At 43.3% G+C, this 17,376-nt stretch overlaps 1 protein-coding gene across 4 annotated transcripts in view; it reads left to right on the forward strand.

Annotated features, from left to right (window-relative positions):
- Positions 1-17,376, forward strand: part of TTLL9 (tubulin tyrosine ligase like 9) — a 75,800-nt gene that overhangs the window by 6,832 nt on the left and 51,592 nt on the right. For 2 of the 4 annotated variants that reach the window (XM_054541774.2, XM_054541773.2), the window contains exon 3: positions 9,683-9,726. In XM_054541774.2, coding sequence (XP_054397749.1) covers positions 9,683-9,726 — 44 coding nt within the window. Of the gene's footprint in view, positions 1-2,255; positions 2,352-9,682; positions 9,727-17,376 lie in introns of those variants that run through there. The other 2 variants (XM_054541775.1, XM_054541776.1) reach the window with 2 other exon arrangements.

Raw genomic sequence — 17,376 nt, forward strand, 5'->3', positions numbered from 1 at the left:
TTAAATATTTGTTATATTTATTTAATCCATTTAATTAGGCATCTATTTTTCAACCCTATGGAAAGTAAATTCTCAGTGCCATTTACTGAGTCCTCTATTTTTTCCCCAGTGATTTATAATGCCACCTGTATTATACATCAAGTACACACACACACACACACACACACACACACACACACACACACACACACACTCCTGTGTCTGTTTTGAAGCTCTACACCTCATTGGCTTGGTAGGCAGAGAAGTGTCTCCTTGCCCCAACATATACACATTGTTCTTTTGATTTTGACAAGATTTCTCAAAAATCCTGATTGGATTGGGGAAAATACACATCTTTCTGATATTGAGCCTTCCCATCCATGAACATGGTATATCATTGCATTTATTTGATGTCCTTTAATAATATTTTATAATTTTCTCTATGAGAATATAAACTCCATTAGGGAAAATGCTTTATCAGTTTTCCTCTCTGCTGTATTTTTAGAGTCAAGAACAGAGCAGGACACAGAGTAGAAGCATAAGAATTTGTGGTTTAATGTCTTTCATATACTTTATTAGATCTGTTTCTACATATCTTATATTTCTGTTGCTATATATTTTTATTGTAGTTTCCAATCAGCTATGGTTGGTATATAGAAATTCAATATATAGTGAGTCATTTTTGGATTGATTTAAAAAAAAATCCTTTTATTTGTTCTAATACTCTGTAGATTATCTTGGATTTTTAAATGCAGACAGTTCTGATGGGTATCTATTTCAGAAGGGAAGAATGGATATTGTGTAGGCAACTAGCAGCATCTTCCACACTACTACTGTATGAAGCTAGAAGAGGCAGGTACTCTAGTCCTGGCAGCTAAAGCAGTTTGTGGACTTTAAATCTGAAGCAAATAGTACAACAAAGTAGGTGTCTATTGAGTATTTATTTGGCCATTTCCAGTACTAGTAGTGGTATCTATTGAGCATAGGTGCTAGTACCAGCAACAGCATCCAGTACTATTTGCAGCAGTCATGCCAGTAGTGGTGTGGGATGTCCAGTAATAATCAGAAATGGCACCCCAATCAAAGTTTCTGCAAACTGATTTTGACCATAATTTTGATCAGATAGACTCCCTGAATTCCTTCCCCATTTTTTAATTCTGATTTCCAACAACTCTGTGACTCATTCAATAGCCTACCAATGAATTCTATTTCTATTTCAGTTAATCAAAGATAGTTTTTTGTAACCAAGAACTCTGAACAATTAAACTCTCATGCTATCTGCAAATGATAACTTTGTCTCTTTTTATATATATCTTATATATATTATCTATAGATCTAATAAGATCTATGCATTCAAATAATGAAATGCATAGACCTTAAGTTTTCAGTTTAGTCAATTTTGACAAATGCATATACTCATGTAACCCACATCTTTATTAAGAGATGGAAATCCCCATCACTCCAGAAAGTTCCTTCATGTCCTTCCCAGTCAACCCCTCAGTACTTTTAAAACTTCAATGAGCTGGCCGGGTGCAGTGGCTCACGCCTGTAATCCCAGGACTTTCGGAGGTCGAGGCAGGTGGATCATGAGGTCAGGAGTTTGAGACCAGCCTGGCCAACACGGTGAAACCCTGTCTCTACTAAAAATACAAAAATTAGCCGGGCATGGCGGCATGCACCCGTAATCCCAGCTACTCGGGAGGCTGAAGCAGAAGGATCACTTGAGCCCAGGAGGCAGAGGCTGCATTGAGCCGAGATCGCGCCAATGCACTCCAACCTGGGCGACACAGCGAGACTCCGTCTCAAACAAAAAAACTACAATGAGCTATCACTGTAATCACTAAAATGAAAAAGATGGACAACATCAAATATTGGTGAGGCTATAGACCTTAAGATTAGAAAGCGGCTGGGATAGCAGAGGCGACTGGCCGCGTTACCGACTGACCAACTGACCAGGTGACTTAGTGAGTAACTTCGTTAAGTAAGGAAACTCAGTACCATTACATTTACCGAAAGCTGACAACTTTTCAGATGCAGCGCTCTCCGTTTAAGGAAAGTGCAGCTGGAGGCGGCGTGGGGCAGAGGGAGCCAGCCTCTGAACGAACTGCCCCAGGGTCGCGGAGAGGCGGGGCTGGGAAAGAAAGGTTGAGGAAGTCGGGGGACCTAAGCTGCCAGGACGCCCAAGAGCTTCCAGAGGTTCTGGTGGACCAGAGCCTGCGCACTTCGCCGAGAGCGTGCCCTGGGCTCATCCAATCAGAGCGGCGGATCCAGGCGCCGCTCTGTCGCCTTGGCAACGGGACGCATAAGCACGCGCGGCGCGCGGTGGCGGTTTGGTCTGGCCCCTGAGGAATCGCGTTATGTCGCGACCGAAGGTAGGAGTCGACCTGCCCCAGATGCTTTTATCGTCCCTAGAAAAAGGGAGGAAAGCCGCAGAGGGATTCAAAATCGGTTGGGGATGGGTGTTCCTCGCGGAATGGGTAGGGGGTGGGGCGGGGGGCGGGGTGGGTTGTTCTCGCGGAGGAATTCCTGAAAGAGGAAGAAAAAAAGCCGACGGACTCAGAGGAAAGACTACAAGTCCCGGCATGCACCGCGCCGCCCAAGCTGCTGCGCGCGTCCCGCGAGCCCGGCCAACTGGCGGGAAATTTGCACAACAGTGGGATACTAAGCTCCGTGACCCCCGGGGAAGTTGAACCTCAGAATTTCAGATTTCCTGACTTGGCGAAACCCTCCTGCCCGTCCATCCGTCCGGCCGTCCATCCATCCATCCGTCCATCCGTTTATTCAACCATTCAAAACAACGCTAATTAGTGTCTTTTCCAAGCCAAGCTCAGTGCCGGCCAAGGGACACAGGTGAATCAGACAAACCTCTGCCCTCCAAGAGGGCACAGACCAACTCCCCCATTTTAAGAATGGGAAAAATGAAAGTCAAGGAGGGAAAATGAATTACAGTAAAATCCAGCTCTCCCCACCCCAACCTACTTTTTTTTTTTTTTTAAGACGGAGTCTCATTGTGTCGCCAGGTTGGAGTGCCTTGGCGCGATCTCAGCTCCCTGCAGCCTCTGCCTCCCGGATTCAAGCGATTCTTCTGCCTCAGCCTCCTGAGTAGCTGGGACTACAGGCGCTCGCCACCACGCCCAGCTAATTTTTGTATTTTTAGTAGAGACAGGGTTTCACCATGTTGGCCAGGTCTCGATTTCTTGACCTCATGATCTGCCCCCCTTGGCCTCCCAAAGTGCTAGGATTACAGGCGTGAGCCACTGCGCCCGGCCTCCATCTTACTTCTTAATCCCAGCTCTCATTCATGAATAGCACCTTCATTTCTCTTCTTTCTTTCCTTTTTTTTTTTTTTTTTTTTTTGAGACAAGTTCTCACTTGGTTGCTCAGGAGGGAGTGCAGTGGTGTGATCTTGGCTCAGTCGACTTCCTGGACTCAAGCGATTCTCCTGCCTCTGCTTCCCAAGTAGCTGGGATTACCTGTGTGTGCCACCATGCTCAGCTAATTCTTTTTTAGTTTGTGTAGAGACAGAGGAGTCTCTAATGTTGTGTTGCTATGTTGCCCAGGCTTGTCTGGAACTCTTGGCCTCAAACCCATCTCCCGCTTTGGCCTCTCAAAGTGCTGGGATTACAGGCATGAACCACTGCACCTGGTCAGCCTCTTATTTCTTTAATTCCCTCTCACAACAAAAAATGAGTTTATCTGCTTTCAGAGTGCCTTGAACTTTGCCTTTTTACTACGATTCATTATTCATGTGACTATTTGTTTAACATCTGTCTTACCTGCTGCTCTGGGATCTAATCTGACTTGTTCTTCCGTGTATTCCCGGTCCTCAGCAGAGCTGACTACAGTTGATATATATTGAATGACTATTGAACTACCTGTCTAGATGCTCAGCTAAAAAACTGGGACTGTTGACTCCTCCATCTTCCTCACATCCCATATCCAATAAAAGCCTCCTTCCTTTAACTTTCTAAATATGTCTTGAATTTATTTTTTCCTCTACCTCAACTACCACTATGCTAATCATGACCAAACTCTCAAATTTTAAAAAGTAATACTCTTTAAATACACAGATTGGGATACATATAACTTTTTTTGTTGTTGTTTTTTTTGGAGACAGTGTCTCATTCTGTTGCCCAGGCTGGAGTGCAGTGGCGTGAACACGGCTCACTGAAGCTTCAACCTCTTGGGCTCGAGTGATCCTCCTGCCTCAGCTTCCTGCATATCACTTTATAAAAGTATTAGAAAAAAAGAAAACAAACATCTACTGAAATAGTCCCGTCCTTTGAACCCGACTGATTCCTTTGAAAGGAAGGACGAACTGCAGGTTGCTGAAGAATGCACAAACTCTTAGCAGTCTACACTGTGAATATAGTATAGACATGGGTGTAGCAGACCATGTTGGATGAAGGAAAAAAATAGTGGACTACTTCTTTGTGACACTATGAATTTTGTTTTTGTTGTTGGAAAGGGAAAGAAAGGTCTCCTGTATATTGACTTAGGACTTTGTGGTTTCTTTCAAATGATCCAGGGGAAATAGGAGTATAAACTAATTTGAGCAGGAACGTTCATGTCAGCCTTAAGAGAACATGCCAGGATATACTTTGTGTACCCTCACAAAAATATGCCTAGAGAAGGCCAGAGGTCAGAATACCATGTGTTCCAACCTTTGACCTCATCTCCTCAAGGTTATGGTTGCCAATACCTCAGCTCTGAGGTATGTTGGGAACTCTCCAGAGAGCTAAGGGGAAATCAGGAATTGGATCAGGCAGGAATGAAGCTGGGATTAGTGGAACCAGCTAAGCAATGAAGCTGATCTCTGGTTAGATAATCAAAGTCTTGGGTAAGCTGGTGTGGCAAACTGGTTTCAGCATGGCTGTCTCCACCTGGTAGGTAGTACCAGGAAGCTCAGAGCAGGACTCCAGGAATAGAGGCAGGAATGAAGGCAGGTGGCAATGTCACGAGCCTATGCTCTTTTTGACTCAACACCAACTGGCGTCATTCATGCTACCTTCTATGAATGGCACCAACGAGAAATAAAGTTCTCTGTTTGTAGCCCATACAAGCAACTAAGCCACTTTTGAATCATTTTCTCAATAAGATCATTTTTTTAAAAAAGTCTTGTAGCCTTGTCTTTTCTAAATGCATTATTTTAGTGGTTTGGGGAAAGTATTTCTATCCCTGGGCTGTTTTTTGGGTCAAGATAGTAGTAATAGGACTTCTATTTCAGGCAATATGACAGGTGAGATTTCTTGAAAAGCTTATTAACACAACACACTTAAAACTGCTGGGCAAAATATAACAAACATCCTTTGAACTGTATAGCTGACCCGTTTATGTGGAGAGGTAAGGATTGGTAGAAGAAAAATCCCCAAGGAACCCCCACCGTAACACACACACACAAAGAAGGAAAATAAAAAAAGAATTGTCACTAACTGATTCTTCATCCGTCATTTTCCTTGGGGAAGACATTGATTGTCTCACAAACAGGAGTTGGAGAGTGTCATGGGGCCCAGTGGGCAAGGAGTTGGAACTGAGACCTCACCATAAAGCTGGACCCTTCGGAGACCCCCACCCTTAGTAAAGGTGTAATTAGAACCAATTTACCCTTCAGCAGTGGGAGACAACTAGGAAGCTAGTCAGCTTCAGTGTAGGGAAAAAACCTTTCTCCTGAGAATTCTTTCTTTTTTTTTTGAGACGGAGTCTTGCCATCACCCAGGCTAGAGTGCAATGGCACAATCTCAGCTTACTGCAAGCTCCGCCTCCTGGGTTCAAGCAATTCTTCTACCTCAGCCTCCTGAGTAGCTGGGATCACAGTTTCTCGCCACCATGCCTGGCTAATTTTTGTGTTTTTAGTAGAGACAGGATTTCACCATGTTGGCCAGGCTGGCCTTGAACTCCTGACCTCGTGATCCACCCGCCTCAGCCTCCCAAAGTGCTGGGATTACAGGCGTAAGCCACTGTGCCCAGCAAGAATTCTTAATCTTAGATGAGTCCTCAGGCTAATCTGAGAAATGCTAAATAAAATGTTACCATAAGGGTTACTGTTCTTGGGGGCCCAGGCAGATGTAAATGTTAAACATCTCTGAGTCAAACATCTTTGACTCCTATAATGGTCAAATTACATAATAATTATATAATAAAAGATGTTTTAAATGAATTATGTAATTGCATAATTACATAAGAAAAGATGTTTTAAATAAGTTTAAAAAAAAGCCTGTTTATGATAAACCCTCAGAAAACCAGGGAACAGTAGGAAATTTACTCAATATAGTACAGGAAACTATAGGAACCTACAGCCAGTATCATTCTTAAAAGCTGAAATAGAGAATCCATTCCTTTTATGATCAGGAGCAAGATAAGGATGTCAGCTCTTACCGCTTTTAATTAACTTTGTACAAACTAGAGTTTTCACCAGTGCAATAAAGCAAGAAAAAGAAATAAAAAGCATAAATATTGAAAAGAAAGAAGTAAGTAAGTCTGTCTTTATTGACAGATGACATCATTGTATCCAGAGAAAACTCAAAAGGATTTACAAACTACCAGAACTAATAATTCAGCAAGGGCATCAAATACAAGGTCAATGTACAAAATCACTTATACTTCTATATATGTATCAGTTTCCAATGTCTGCTTTAACAAATTGTCACCAATTCAATGGCTTTTGAAAACACTAACTTATTACCTTACAGTTATTATTTATTTATTTATTTATTTTTTGAGATGGGGTCTCACTCTGTCACCCAGGCTGGAGTGCAGTGGCGCAATCTTGGCTCACTGCAACCTCCGCCTCCTGGGTTCAAGCGATTCTCCTGCCTCAGCCTCCTGATTAGCTGGGATTATAGGTGTGTGCCACCATGCCCAGCTAATTTTTGTAATTTTTAGTAGAGATGGGGTTTCACCAGGTTGGCCAGGCTGGTCTTGAACTCCTGACCTCAAATGATCTGCCCGCTTCGGCCTCCCAAAGTGCTGGGATTACAGGTGTGAGCCACCACACCTGGTCCCTATCTTACAGTTCATGAGATCAGAAGTCTGAAAGGGGTCTCGCTGGGCTAAAATCAAGGTGTTAGCAGGGCTGCCTTCATATCTGGAGGCTCTAGGAGAGAACCCCTGTTTTTTTGCCTTATCTAGTTTCTGGAGGCTGTTTCATGGTCCCCTTTCATGTTCAAAGGCAGTTCTTCTCACATTGGGTGACTCTGACACTCTGACATTGACTCTGCCTTTTTCCACATTTAAGGATCCTTATGATTACATTGGGCCTGCCCAAAAAATACAAAATAATCTTTCTATTTTAAGGTTCTTTGATTAGCAACCTTAATTCCATCTGCAATTTTAAATCCCCCTTGCCATATAATGTAACACATTGATACGTTCTAGGGATTAGGACATGGACATCTTTGGAGGTGGCCTTTTTCTGCTTATTACAATTTACTATCATCAGGTAGAAAATGAAATTTAAAAATACTGTATCCAATAGCATCATAAAATCAAATACCTGTGAATAAATTTAATTAAAAATGTACAAGGCTGCTATACTGAAAACTAGAAAATAGAAAAAATTTTTTAAAAGATTTAAATTAATGGAGAGACCATATTATTCATGGATTGGAAGGCTCAGTACTTTATAATGTCACTTCCTGAAAATATCTGTAGATTCAATGCAATCTCAGTCAAAATCTCAACATGTTTTTTCATAGAAATTGGCAAGCCAATTCCGAAATTTATGTTGAAGTACAAAGGACCCCTAATTGCAAAGACAATCTTGAAATCAGAATTTACTCTACCTGACTTCAAGATTTACTAGAAAGCTACAGCAGTAATTAAGCCAATATGATAGTGACATAAGGATAGACAAGTAAATGGAAAAAAACACAGTCTTGAGATAGATCCACATACACATAGTCAATTGAATTGTGACAGACGTGCCAATGCAATTCAATGAGGAGAGGAAAATTTTTTTAACCAAAGGCTCTGGAGCAAGTGGATAAACATATGGAAAATGGAATTGAAAGCATGAGAGAGGATTAAAGATAAAATACAAAAAGACGGGGACAGCTTGACTAGTGTTGGGGGAGCTGGAAGGGCTTGAATGGAAGAATGAAACAAGATTTCACTGTGTTTCAGTGGGGCTTGCTTCTGCCAGTTTTGTAAAGCAGTTTCTTCCACTCCTCTCCGCCGCTCTTTGAGAGGTAGGCTGGCATGCTAAGATGGGCCCCAAGATTCCCACCCCCTAGTATACATACCTTGTACAGTTCTCTCTCCTTGAGCATGGAGGAGTGTGTGAATTTGATGGTATGGTTACTATGGTGATTACCTTCCATTACTTAAGACTCCATCATAGGTGACTTGGAGAGGGGAGGATTGGAAGTCAGAGGGACGTGCTCCATGTGGCCTGGAGGAAAACAAATGTGCATGTTGTGAAGTGCCTACGGGGCCACACTGCAGGGAGCTGCAGGCAGCCTCTAGGAGCTGAGAGCAGTCCCCAGCAGACAGCTAGCAAGTAAACAGGGACCTCCGTCCTACAACCCTAGGCAACTGAATTCTGCCAACAACCTGAATGAGCTTGGAAGGGGACCCCATACCCCAGATGAGAGCCGTAACCCCAGCCATCACCTTGACTGTGGCCTTGTGAGAGCTGAGCCGATGATGCAGCTAAGTCATGCCCACGCTCCTGGCCCATGGAAACTGAGATAATGGATTCCCATCATTTTAAGCCACTGATTTTGTGGTAATTTGTTACCCAACAATAGAAAATGAATGCAGATGGCAGGTCTGTCCCAGCTGCAAATGTCATCCTGCACAGGACCAATTTCGATTTCTCTCTTCATACGTGCCTTAGGAATCGGTCTTCCCAGGACAGAGGGCCAAGCTGTTTTGGACATGGTTGAAGTGAAACAATACCCACCACCCATTGAGGATTTGAAAGGTCCCTTTGGGGTGAAAGGAATTAACATTGCTCTGAGTCTTTGACCTAGCCCCTTCTGGGATCCTCAATTTAATCAAACATTCCAAGTTAAGAGTAGAAAGTCCAGATCGGCTGGGTACGGTGGCTCACACCTGTCATTCCAGCACTTTGGGAGGCCAAGGCGGGTGGATCACCTGAGGTCAGGAGTTCCAGACAAGCCTGGCCAACATGGCGAAACCCCATCTCTATTAAAAATACAAAATTGGCTGGGTGTGGTGGTGGGTGCCTGTAATTCCAGCTACTAGGGAGGCTGAGGCAGGAGAATCACTTGAACCCGGGAGGTGGAAGTTGCAGAGAGCTGAGATTGCGCCACTGCACTCCAGCCTGGGCGACAGAGCGAGACTCCATCTCAAAAACAACAACAACAACAACAACAACAACGAAAAGGTCAGATCCTTTTCACAGAGTGTATTGAGCTGAGCTTTCAAAACTGGGGTTCAGGGCTGACCTTTGGAGTACTGAAAACCAGGCATTTGCTATGCTGGTCATACCTGTGGAACAAACCTGCAGTAAGGTGGTACCTTGGATACTTGGGAGTTCATTCACAGCAGATAAATTCTGGTCCATTTCCTGGGGACATGGTGGCCAGTGGGAACTTGATCAGGCTGGACCTTCATGTCTCAGAACCTAGGCACTGTTGAGTCTGATGGTTTGGGCATTTTAATATCTGCAGTAAGTTAACCTGGGAAAACAGGGCAGATATACAAAACCAGTTACATCCTTTTCCTTTCCTCATTGCAGAACCAAAATTACAAGGGCCATGGATTGTCAAAGGGAAAAGAGCGGTGAGTGGTCCCATCCAATCCAACAATCACAGAGCAACCAACCTCTCGCCCTCCCTCCCCTTTTCAATCCCTCTCTCCCTTTTCTACTTCAACAATTATAATGAAAATGATAGTAGAAGGAGTAATGCTAAACCGTTATTGAGCACTTACCATGTGCCAGGCTCTGGGCCTGTCACTTTACCTGTATTAGCTCATTGAATCCTGACCACAACCATTTGAAGTAGATACTACTATTGTGTCCATTTTACAGATGGAGAAACTGAAGCTCAAAAAGGCTAAGTGACTTGCTCAAGATCACATGATCAGTTAGTGGCAGAGCTTGTTGGTCTCTAGGGCCCACTGTCTAACTTTGGTCTCTCCTGCCTCCTTCAACAACCCTGTGATGACTTGATGACGTGCATGTGAGCTGTGCTCTGATCTTCTGCTTCACTCTGCATCGACAACCTGCATGCCAAACCCAGCACCCCTTTGGATCTCCTAAAGAGAATCCACTTGCACAAAGGAGGAGTGAGCAACGTAGACTTTATTGAAGATTTTTGCGGGAAGTTAGAGGAGGTAGTTTACATAGCAAATGTTTTAGATAGTCTATTCTCTGGTTCATTAGATCTCTCTCTCTCTCTCTTTTCCCTTCCCTTCCCCTCCCTTCCCTTCCCTTCCCTTCCCTTCCCTCCCCTCCCCTCCCCTCCCCTCCCCTTCCCTTTTCTTCTCTTCTCTTCTGAGTTTCACTCTTGTTACCCAGACTGGAGTGCAATGGCATGATCTCAGCTGACGGCAAACTCTGCCTCTCGGGTTCAAGCTATTCTCCTGCCTCAGCCTCCCGAGTAGCTGGGATTACAGGCATGCGCCACCATGCCCGGCTAATTTTGTATTTTTAATAGACACAGGATTTCACCATGTTGGTCAGGCTGGTCTCGAACTCCCGACCTCAGGTGATCTGCCTGCCTCGGCCTCCCAAAGTGCTGGGATTACAGGCGTGAGCCACTGCACCCAGCCAGATATTTTTGTTCTTTCTAAAGTCCCTCCTGGCTATACTACCACTGAGGAGGACATGTGTGATTTGGGATGCTTCCCTCGTGCAGTGCCCATCTTCTTTGCCTTCTTTCTCTCCATACTGACTGTCCCACCAACTTCAAATCTCTCACTCTCTTATGTAGTGCAACTCAGCAATGTTCCAGATCCTGGCCCTAAACATACATGCCCAGCTGACCCCCATCCCAACAAAACAAAGAGCACTTAACAGGCCTGTGTTAGGCTGTTTTTGCATTGCTATGAAGGAATACCTGAGACTTTTTATTTATTTATTTATTTTGAGACAGAGTTTCGCTCTTGTTGCCCAGGCTGGAGTGCAATGGCCTGATCTCGGCTCACTGCAACCTCCGCCTCCCGGGTTCAAGAGATTCTCCTGCCTCAGCCTCCCGAGGAGCTGGAATTACGGGTGCCCGCCACCACGCCTGGCTAATTGAGACTGAGTAATTTATAAAGAAAAGAGGTGTAATTGGCTCATGTTTCTACAGGTTGTACAAGCATGGCACCAGCATCTGCTCAGCTTCTGGTGAGGCCTCAGGGAGCTTACAAGCATGGTGGAAGGCAAAGGGGGAGCAGGCATGTCACACGGCAAGAGTGGGAACAAGGGAGAGGTCCCAGGCTCTTTTAAATAACTAGATCTCCTGTGAACTGAGTGAAAACTCACTTATCACCAAAGGGATGTTGCCAAACCATTCATGAGGGATCCATTTTCAGGATCCAACCACCTCCCACCAGGCCCCACCTTCAACATTGAGAATCACATTTTACCTTGAGATTTGGAGGGGACAGACATCCAAACCATATCAAGGCCCCATCTACTTATTTTATAAAGGCACAAACACACACACACACACACACACACACACACACACACACATATTTACCATAAAATATTTTTTATTTATGTGCCTTATTGAGGGCACATATAGATATGTGTTCTACTACCAGTAAGAGAAAACCCACAATAGTAGCTTAAACAAATTGTATTTATTTTATTCAAAAAGAGTGAAGAAAAGAGTCTGGAGTGCTGGTACAGTTGTTCAATAATGTCAGAGCCAGCATCTTCATGATTGCCTTTTTTTTTCTTTTTTTGAGACGGAGTCTCACTCTGTTGCCCAGGCTGGAGTGCAGTGGTGCGATCATGGCTCACTGCAGCCTTGATCTCCCAGGCTTATGCAATCCTTCCATTTCAGCCTTCTGAGTGGCTGGGACTACAGGCTCATGCCAGTGCACCTGGCTAATTTTTTTTTTTTTTTTTTTAAGACTCTTGCTCTGTTGCCCAGGCTGGAGTGCAGTGGCGTGATCTCAGCTCACTTCAACCTCTGCCTCCCAGGTTCAAGTGATTCTCCTGCCTCAGCCTCCCTAGTAGCTGGGACTACAGGCACCCGCCACCACACCTGGCTAATTTTTGTATTTTTAGTAGAGACGGAGTTTCACCATATCGGCCAGACTGGTTTCGAACTCCTGACCTTGTGATCCACCCGCCTTGGCCTCCCAAATGCTGGGGTTACAGGTGTGAGCCCCTGCACCCGGCCTAGCTAATTAAAAAAAAATTTTTTTTTTTTGTAGTTATGAGGTCTCACTATGTTGCCCAGGCTGGTCTCCAAAACTTGGCCTCAAGTGATCATCCCACCTTGGCCTCCCAAAGTGTTGGGATTACAGGCATGAGCCTTCATGATTGTCTTGACCTCTTCCTCATGGAGACCAAATGGCCACTACAGCTCCAGCCTTCATGTCATGATCAGGACAGGAAGAAGAGGGGAGGGAAGACTCAAGCCACATCTTTCTTTCTTTCTTTCTTTGATCAAAAGAGCAAAACTTTCCCAGGAACTTACCCTTTCTAGGAGTCTTATGTTTCTATCTTATTGACTAGAATTGTGTCACATGGCCACCCCAACTACAGGAGTAGCTAGGAATACAAGTTATGTAAGTGTCGTTGTACTGTTATTACTATTCTGCACCCTGCTTTTGTCATGCAAAATGATATGTTTGGTGTTTATCCATGTTGGCACATGTAGCTCTGAATGCATTTTAACTGCTACCTCTGTTTCATTGTGTATTGCATGTTATTTACCCATCTTCCTGTGGAAAGGCACTTATGAAGTATTGGTTTCACTAGAAACTGACCCTGAGGGAAGGATGTGAGAGCAAGTGGTTTATTTGGAAGGTAATTCCAGTGAGCACTGACAGGGAAGTGGGGAAGTAAGACAGCTAAGGAGGGAAACCAGTAAAAGGTGCATCATCGACACGTAATTGCTGTGGACAAGTGGGCCCAATCCCCCGGGGAATTCCTGGGAGAACGTAGAATGCACTGCAGACTTATCCTAAGTGAGAGATGAGAGACTTAGCGGATTTATCCACCAACTCCGGTCGTCACTGGTTGTATGCTGTTGGCAGAGGGTCAGTTCACTCTGGTGCTTCCAATCTGCTCCACATGCTGGCTGAGTAGACTCCGGGGACCAGGGAAAACCTTCAGGTAGCATCGAAGGTGCTGGCAGTGGGAAGCTCTTTGATTTGCATGCACAGAAGTGGTGAATGCCAAAGGGATATGGGTGGACCACCAACAGTGCATGCCACATGTTATTTCTACAAAAAATATTAACAATTATAGATAAGCATCCTTGCACACGTGTTTCCTGGTAGAAATGCAGAGTACAAACCCAGGGTATAGAGCTAGGACAGGTTGCTGAGTTTAGAGTACGTGCATATTCGACTTTCCTAAAAACTGCCCGGTGACCCTGCAAAGTGTGTTCTACCAGCAGAGAAGTTTCCATTTTATCCCATTGTTGCCAAAAGTCGGACCTTTAGATTTTTGCCAGTCTGATGTGTGTGACATAGTCCTTGATCGTTGTAATATGCCAAATTGCTCTCCAAAGGTATGTCCAATGTGCACCGCATCAGCATTGTAAGATGATTGTCATTTCTCCACATTCTTGTGAACATTTGGTATTTGTCTGATTTTTAATATTTTCTGCAAACTGATGGATTTTGACATTGTGTCTCTTTGTCGTTTCGGGTCTATTGCATATATTTTTAGTACTCCATGTTGTCTCCTCTATTGACTTTTAGCTAAACCTCCTTATTTTATCTTTTTTTTTTCATATTATTTGTAGAAATGAGGTCTTGCTATGTTTCTCAGGCTGGTCTCAAATTCCAGGGCTCAAGCGATCCTCCCTCCTTGGCCTCCCAAAGTGCTGGGATTACAGGCATGAGCCACCGTGCCCAGCCTATTTGATCTTTTAAATGGTTACTTTAGAGCAGTGGTTCTAAAAGTTTAAGCTCAGGGTGGGTCCCTTTACAACTTAAAAATAATTGTGAACCCAATTGACTTTTGCATATGTGGCATACATCTAACAATGTGTACCATATTAAAAATTTAAGCTGATAAATTTTATTTTATTTTATTTTTGAGATGGAGTCTCACTCTGTCGCCCAGGCTGGAGTACAGTGGTGCGATCTTGGCTCACTGCAGTCTCCGTCTCCGGGATTCAAGCAATTCTTCTGCCTCAGCCTCCTGAGTAGCTGGGATTACAGGCATGCGCCACCACATCTAGCTAATTTTTGTATTTTTAGTACAGATGGGGTTTCACCATGTTGGCCAGGCTGGTTTTGAACTCCTGACCTCAGGTGATCCACGCGCCTTGGCCTCCCAAAGTGCTGGGATTACAGTCATGAGCCACCATGCCTGGCCTAAGCCGATAAATTTTTAAAATACTTATTAATTCATTTAAAAAGCAAAAATATACTCATTACATGGTAGCATAAGCCTTTTTTTTTTTTTTTTTTTGAGACAGGGTCTCACTCTGTCACCCAGGCTGGAGTGCAGTGGTGTGATCTCGGCTCACTGCAAACTCTGCCTCCCAGGTTCAAGTGATTCTCGTGCCTCAGCCTCCCAAGTAGCTGGGATTACAGGCCACCACGCCTGGCTAATTTCTGTATTTTTAGTAGAGACGGCTACCATGTTGGCCAGGCTGGTCTCAAACCCCTGACCTCAAGTGATCCGCCCGCTTCGGCCTCCCAAAGCGCTGGGTTTACAGGTGTGAGCCACTGTGTTCGGCCCAACATTTTGTGAGTTACAGTTATATTTCCCCACCAAAATGTACTGAGATGAGTAGTAGTCGTTTTACATTTTTGTGAATCTCTTTAACGTCTGGCTTATTAGAAAACATTTGACTTTCCAGATCTTCTGTGTTCAATCTGTTGTGATAGGTTGTTTTGGTCGAAGGATACGAAGAAAATCTAGCCTCACAAAGATAGGTATTTGGAAAAGGGAAGACTTTGTGTACCCCTGAAAAAGAGTTGGGGACCCTGAAGAATACTTGAGACCACACTTCACAACCTATGGCTCTAGGGGATTACAATATGCATCCTTACCTTATCACAGTCTACCTTGAAGCATAATTACACCACTTCATGCACAACTAAGAACCCTACAGCAACACACTTCTGTTTGCTCCCCTCTGATCCTTTGTGCTGCTATTTTTGTCATATATTTACTTGTAAATATGTTATAAACCCTTCATTACATTCTCACTATATTTGCTTTAAATAGCTACTTGTATTTTTTTTTTTAATTAAGACATGGAAGAAAGTATTCCATATTTACCCCACTCATCATTCCTTCTGAATTTCCATCTGGTATAATTTTCCTTCAGCCCGAGGAATGTTCTTTAGTGTTTCTTATAGTGTGGATCTGTTGGCAATAAATTCTCTCAGCTTTTATTTATTTGAAAATGTCTTTATTTCACTGTCATTTTTTAAGTAAAGTTTTACTGGATATAGAATTCGAGGTTGATCTTTTCTTCTTTAAGCACTTGAAAGATGATATTCCTTTGTCTTCAGGCTTATGTTGTTTCTGATGTGACGTCAGCTGTTCTTTTTTCTTTTTTTTGAGACGGAGTCTCGCTCTGTCACCCAGGCTGGAGTGCAATGGTACAATCTCGGCTCACTGCAACCTCCACCTCTGAGGTTCAAGGGATTCTCCTGCCTCAGCCTCCTGAGTAGCTGGGATTACAGGTACCTGCCACTATGCCTGACTAATTTTTGTATTTTTAGTAGAGACCAGATTTCTCCATGTTGGTTAGGCTGGTTTTGAACTCCTGGCCTCAGGTGATCCGCTTGCCTCTCAGCCTCCCAAAGTGCTGGGATTACAGGCGTGAGCCACTGCGCCTGGCCAAAGTCAGCTGTTCTTGTCTTCTACTCCCACTCTCCACCACCCTCACCCCCCTATGCGATGTGTCTTTTTTTCTCAGGCTTTTTTTTTTTAAAGACTGTTCTGTTTTTCAGCAATTTGACTATGGTTTACCTGGGTGTAGTTTATGTTGTGTCTATCTTGCTTGGGGTTAATTGAGTGTCTTGGATCTGTGAGTTGATAATTTAATCAAATTTGGAAAATTTTTTAGCCATCATTTCTTCAAAAAATATTTTCTGTCCTATCTCTTCCCCATCTCTTTCTTGAATTTCAGTTATATGTATGTTAGACTGCTTGATATTATCTCACGAGTCAATGAGGTTCTGTTCATGTAAAAATTTTTTCTCTAATTCAATTTGAACAATTTCAATTGCACTATTTTCAAATGTACGGTTTTTCCTTCTCAATGCCTAGTCTCTTGTTAAGCACATCCATTGAACTTTTAATTTTAGATATTAATGTTTTCCCTTCCAGAATTTCCATTTGGTTCTTTTTTTTTTTTTTTTTTTGAGACAGGGTCTTGCTCTGTTACACAGGCTGGAGTGCAGTGGTGCGATCATGGCTCACTGCAGCTTTAACCTCCTGGGCTCAAGTGATCCTCCCACCTCAGCTCCCCAGGTAGCTGGGACTACAGGCACGTGCCACCATGCCTGGCTAATTTTAAAACCTTGTGTAGAAATGGGGTCTCACTGTGTTACACAGGCTGGTCTTGAACTCCTGTGTGATCCTCCCACCTCAGCCTCCCAAAGTATTGGGATTACAGGTGTGAGCCACTTGGCCATTTGGTTCCTTTCTGCAATAACTCATCTATTCACACATTGTATCCATCTTTTCCCATAAATCCTGTAACATATTTATAATAATTTTTAAATTCCTTCTCTAATGATTCTGATAACTGGGTCATTTATGGGTTTATTTCAATTGGCTGTTTTTCCTCTTGATTATGTATTACATTTCCCTGCTTTGCTATTGCATGTGTTATATTTTTAGAACTGCACTCTGGATATTGTGTATGAAAAACAATTATATATAATAATTTTTTAGTCTTTATATACATATACATATATACACATACATACACACATTTTATATATATATACACACACATACGTACACACACTTTATAGAGTATGCGAGCTCCTTCCTCTGACTAGCAGTTAGGTTTAGGGGCTGATCATTCAGATTCCTCCAAAAGCTGAGTTCAACATGGGTTGGGCTGCAGCTTTAATTAAATTGCGTGCACTCCAATCCGATCTCCTTCACTGCCATTTTGAGCTTGTTAGTATTTGAGCTAGGTGGGGCTGCAGTGCTGATTATTGTTTAATTTATTTTTATTTTTAGAGACAATGTCTCACTATGTTGCCCAGTCTGGTCTCCAACTCCAGTTTTTCATCTGTCAACATAAAAAAATAGAGACAAATCTCCAAGTAAAA

This window comes from Pongo abelii, chromosome 21, assembly GCF_028885655.2.
Source record: "Pongo abelii isolate AG06213 chromosome 21, NHGRI_mPonAbe1-v2.0_pri, whole genome shotgun sequence".
Classification (NCBI taxonomy): Eukaryota; Metazoa; Chordata; class Mammalia; order Primates; family Hominidae; genus Pongo; species Pongo abelii.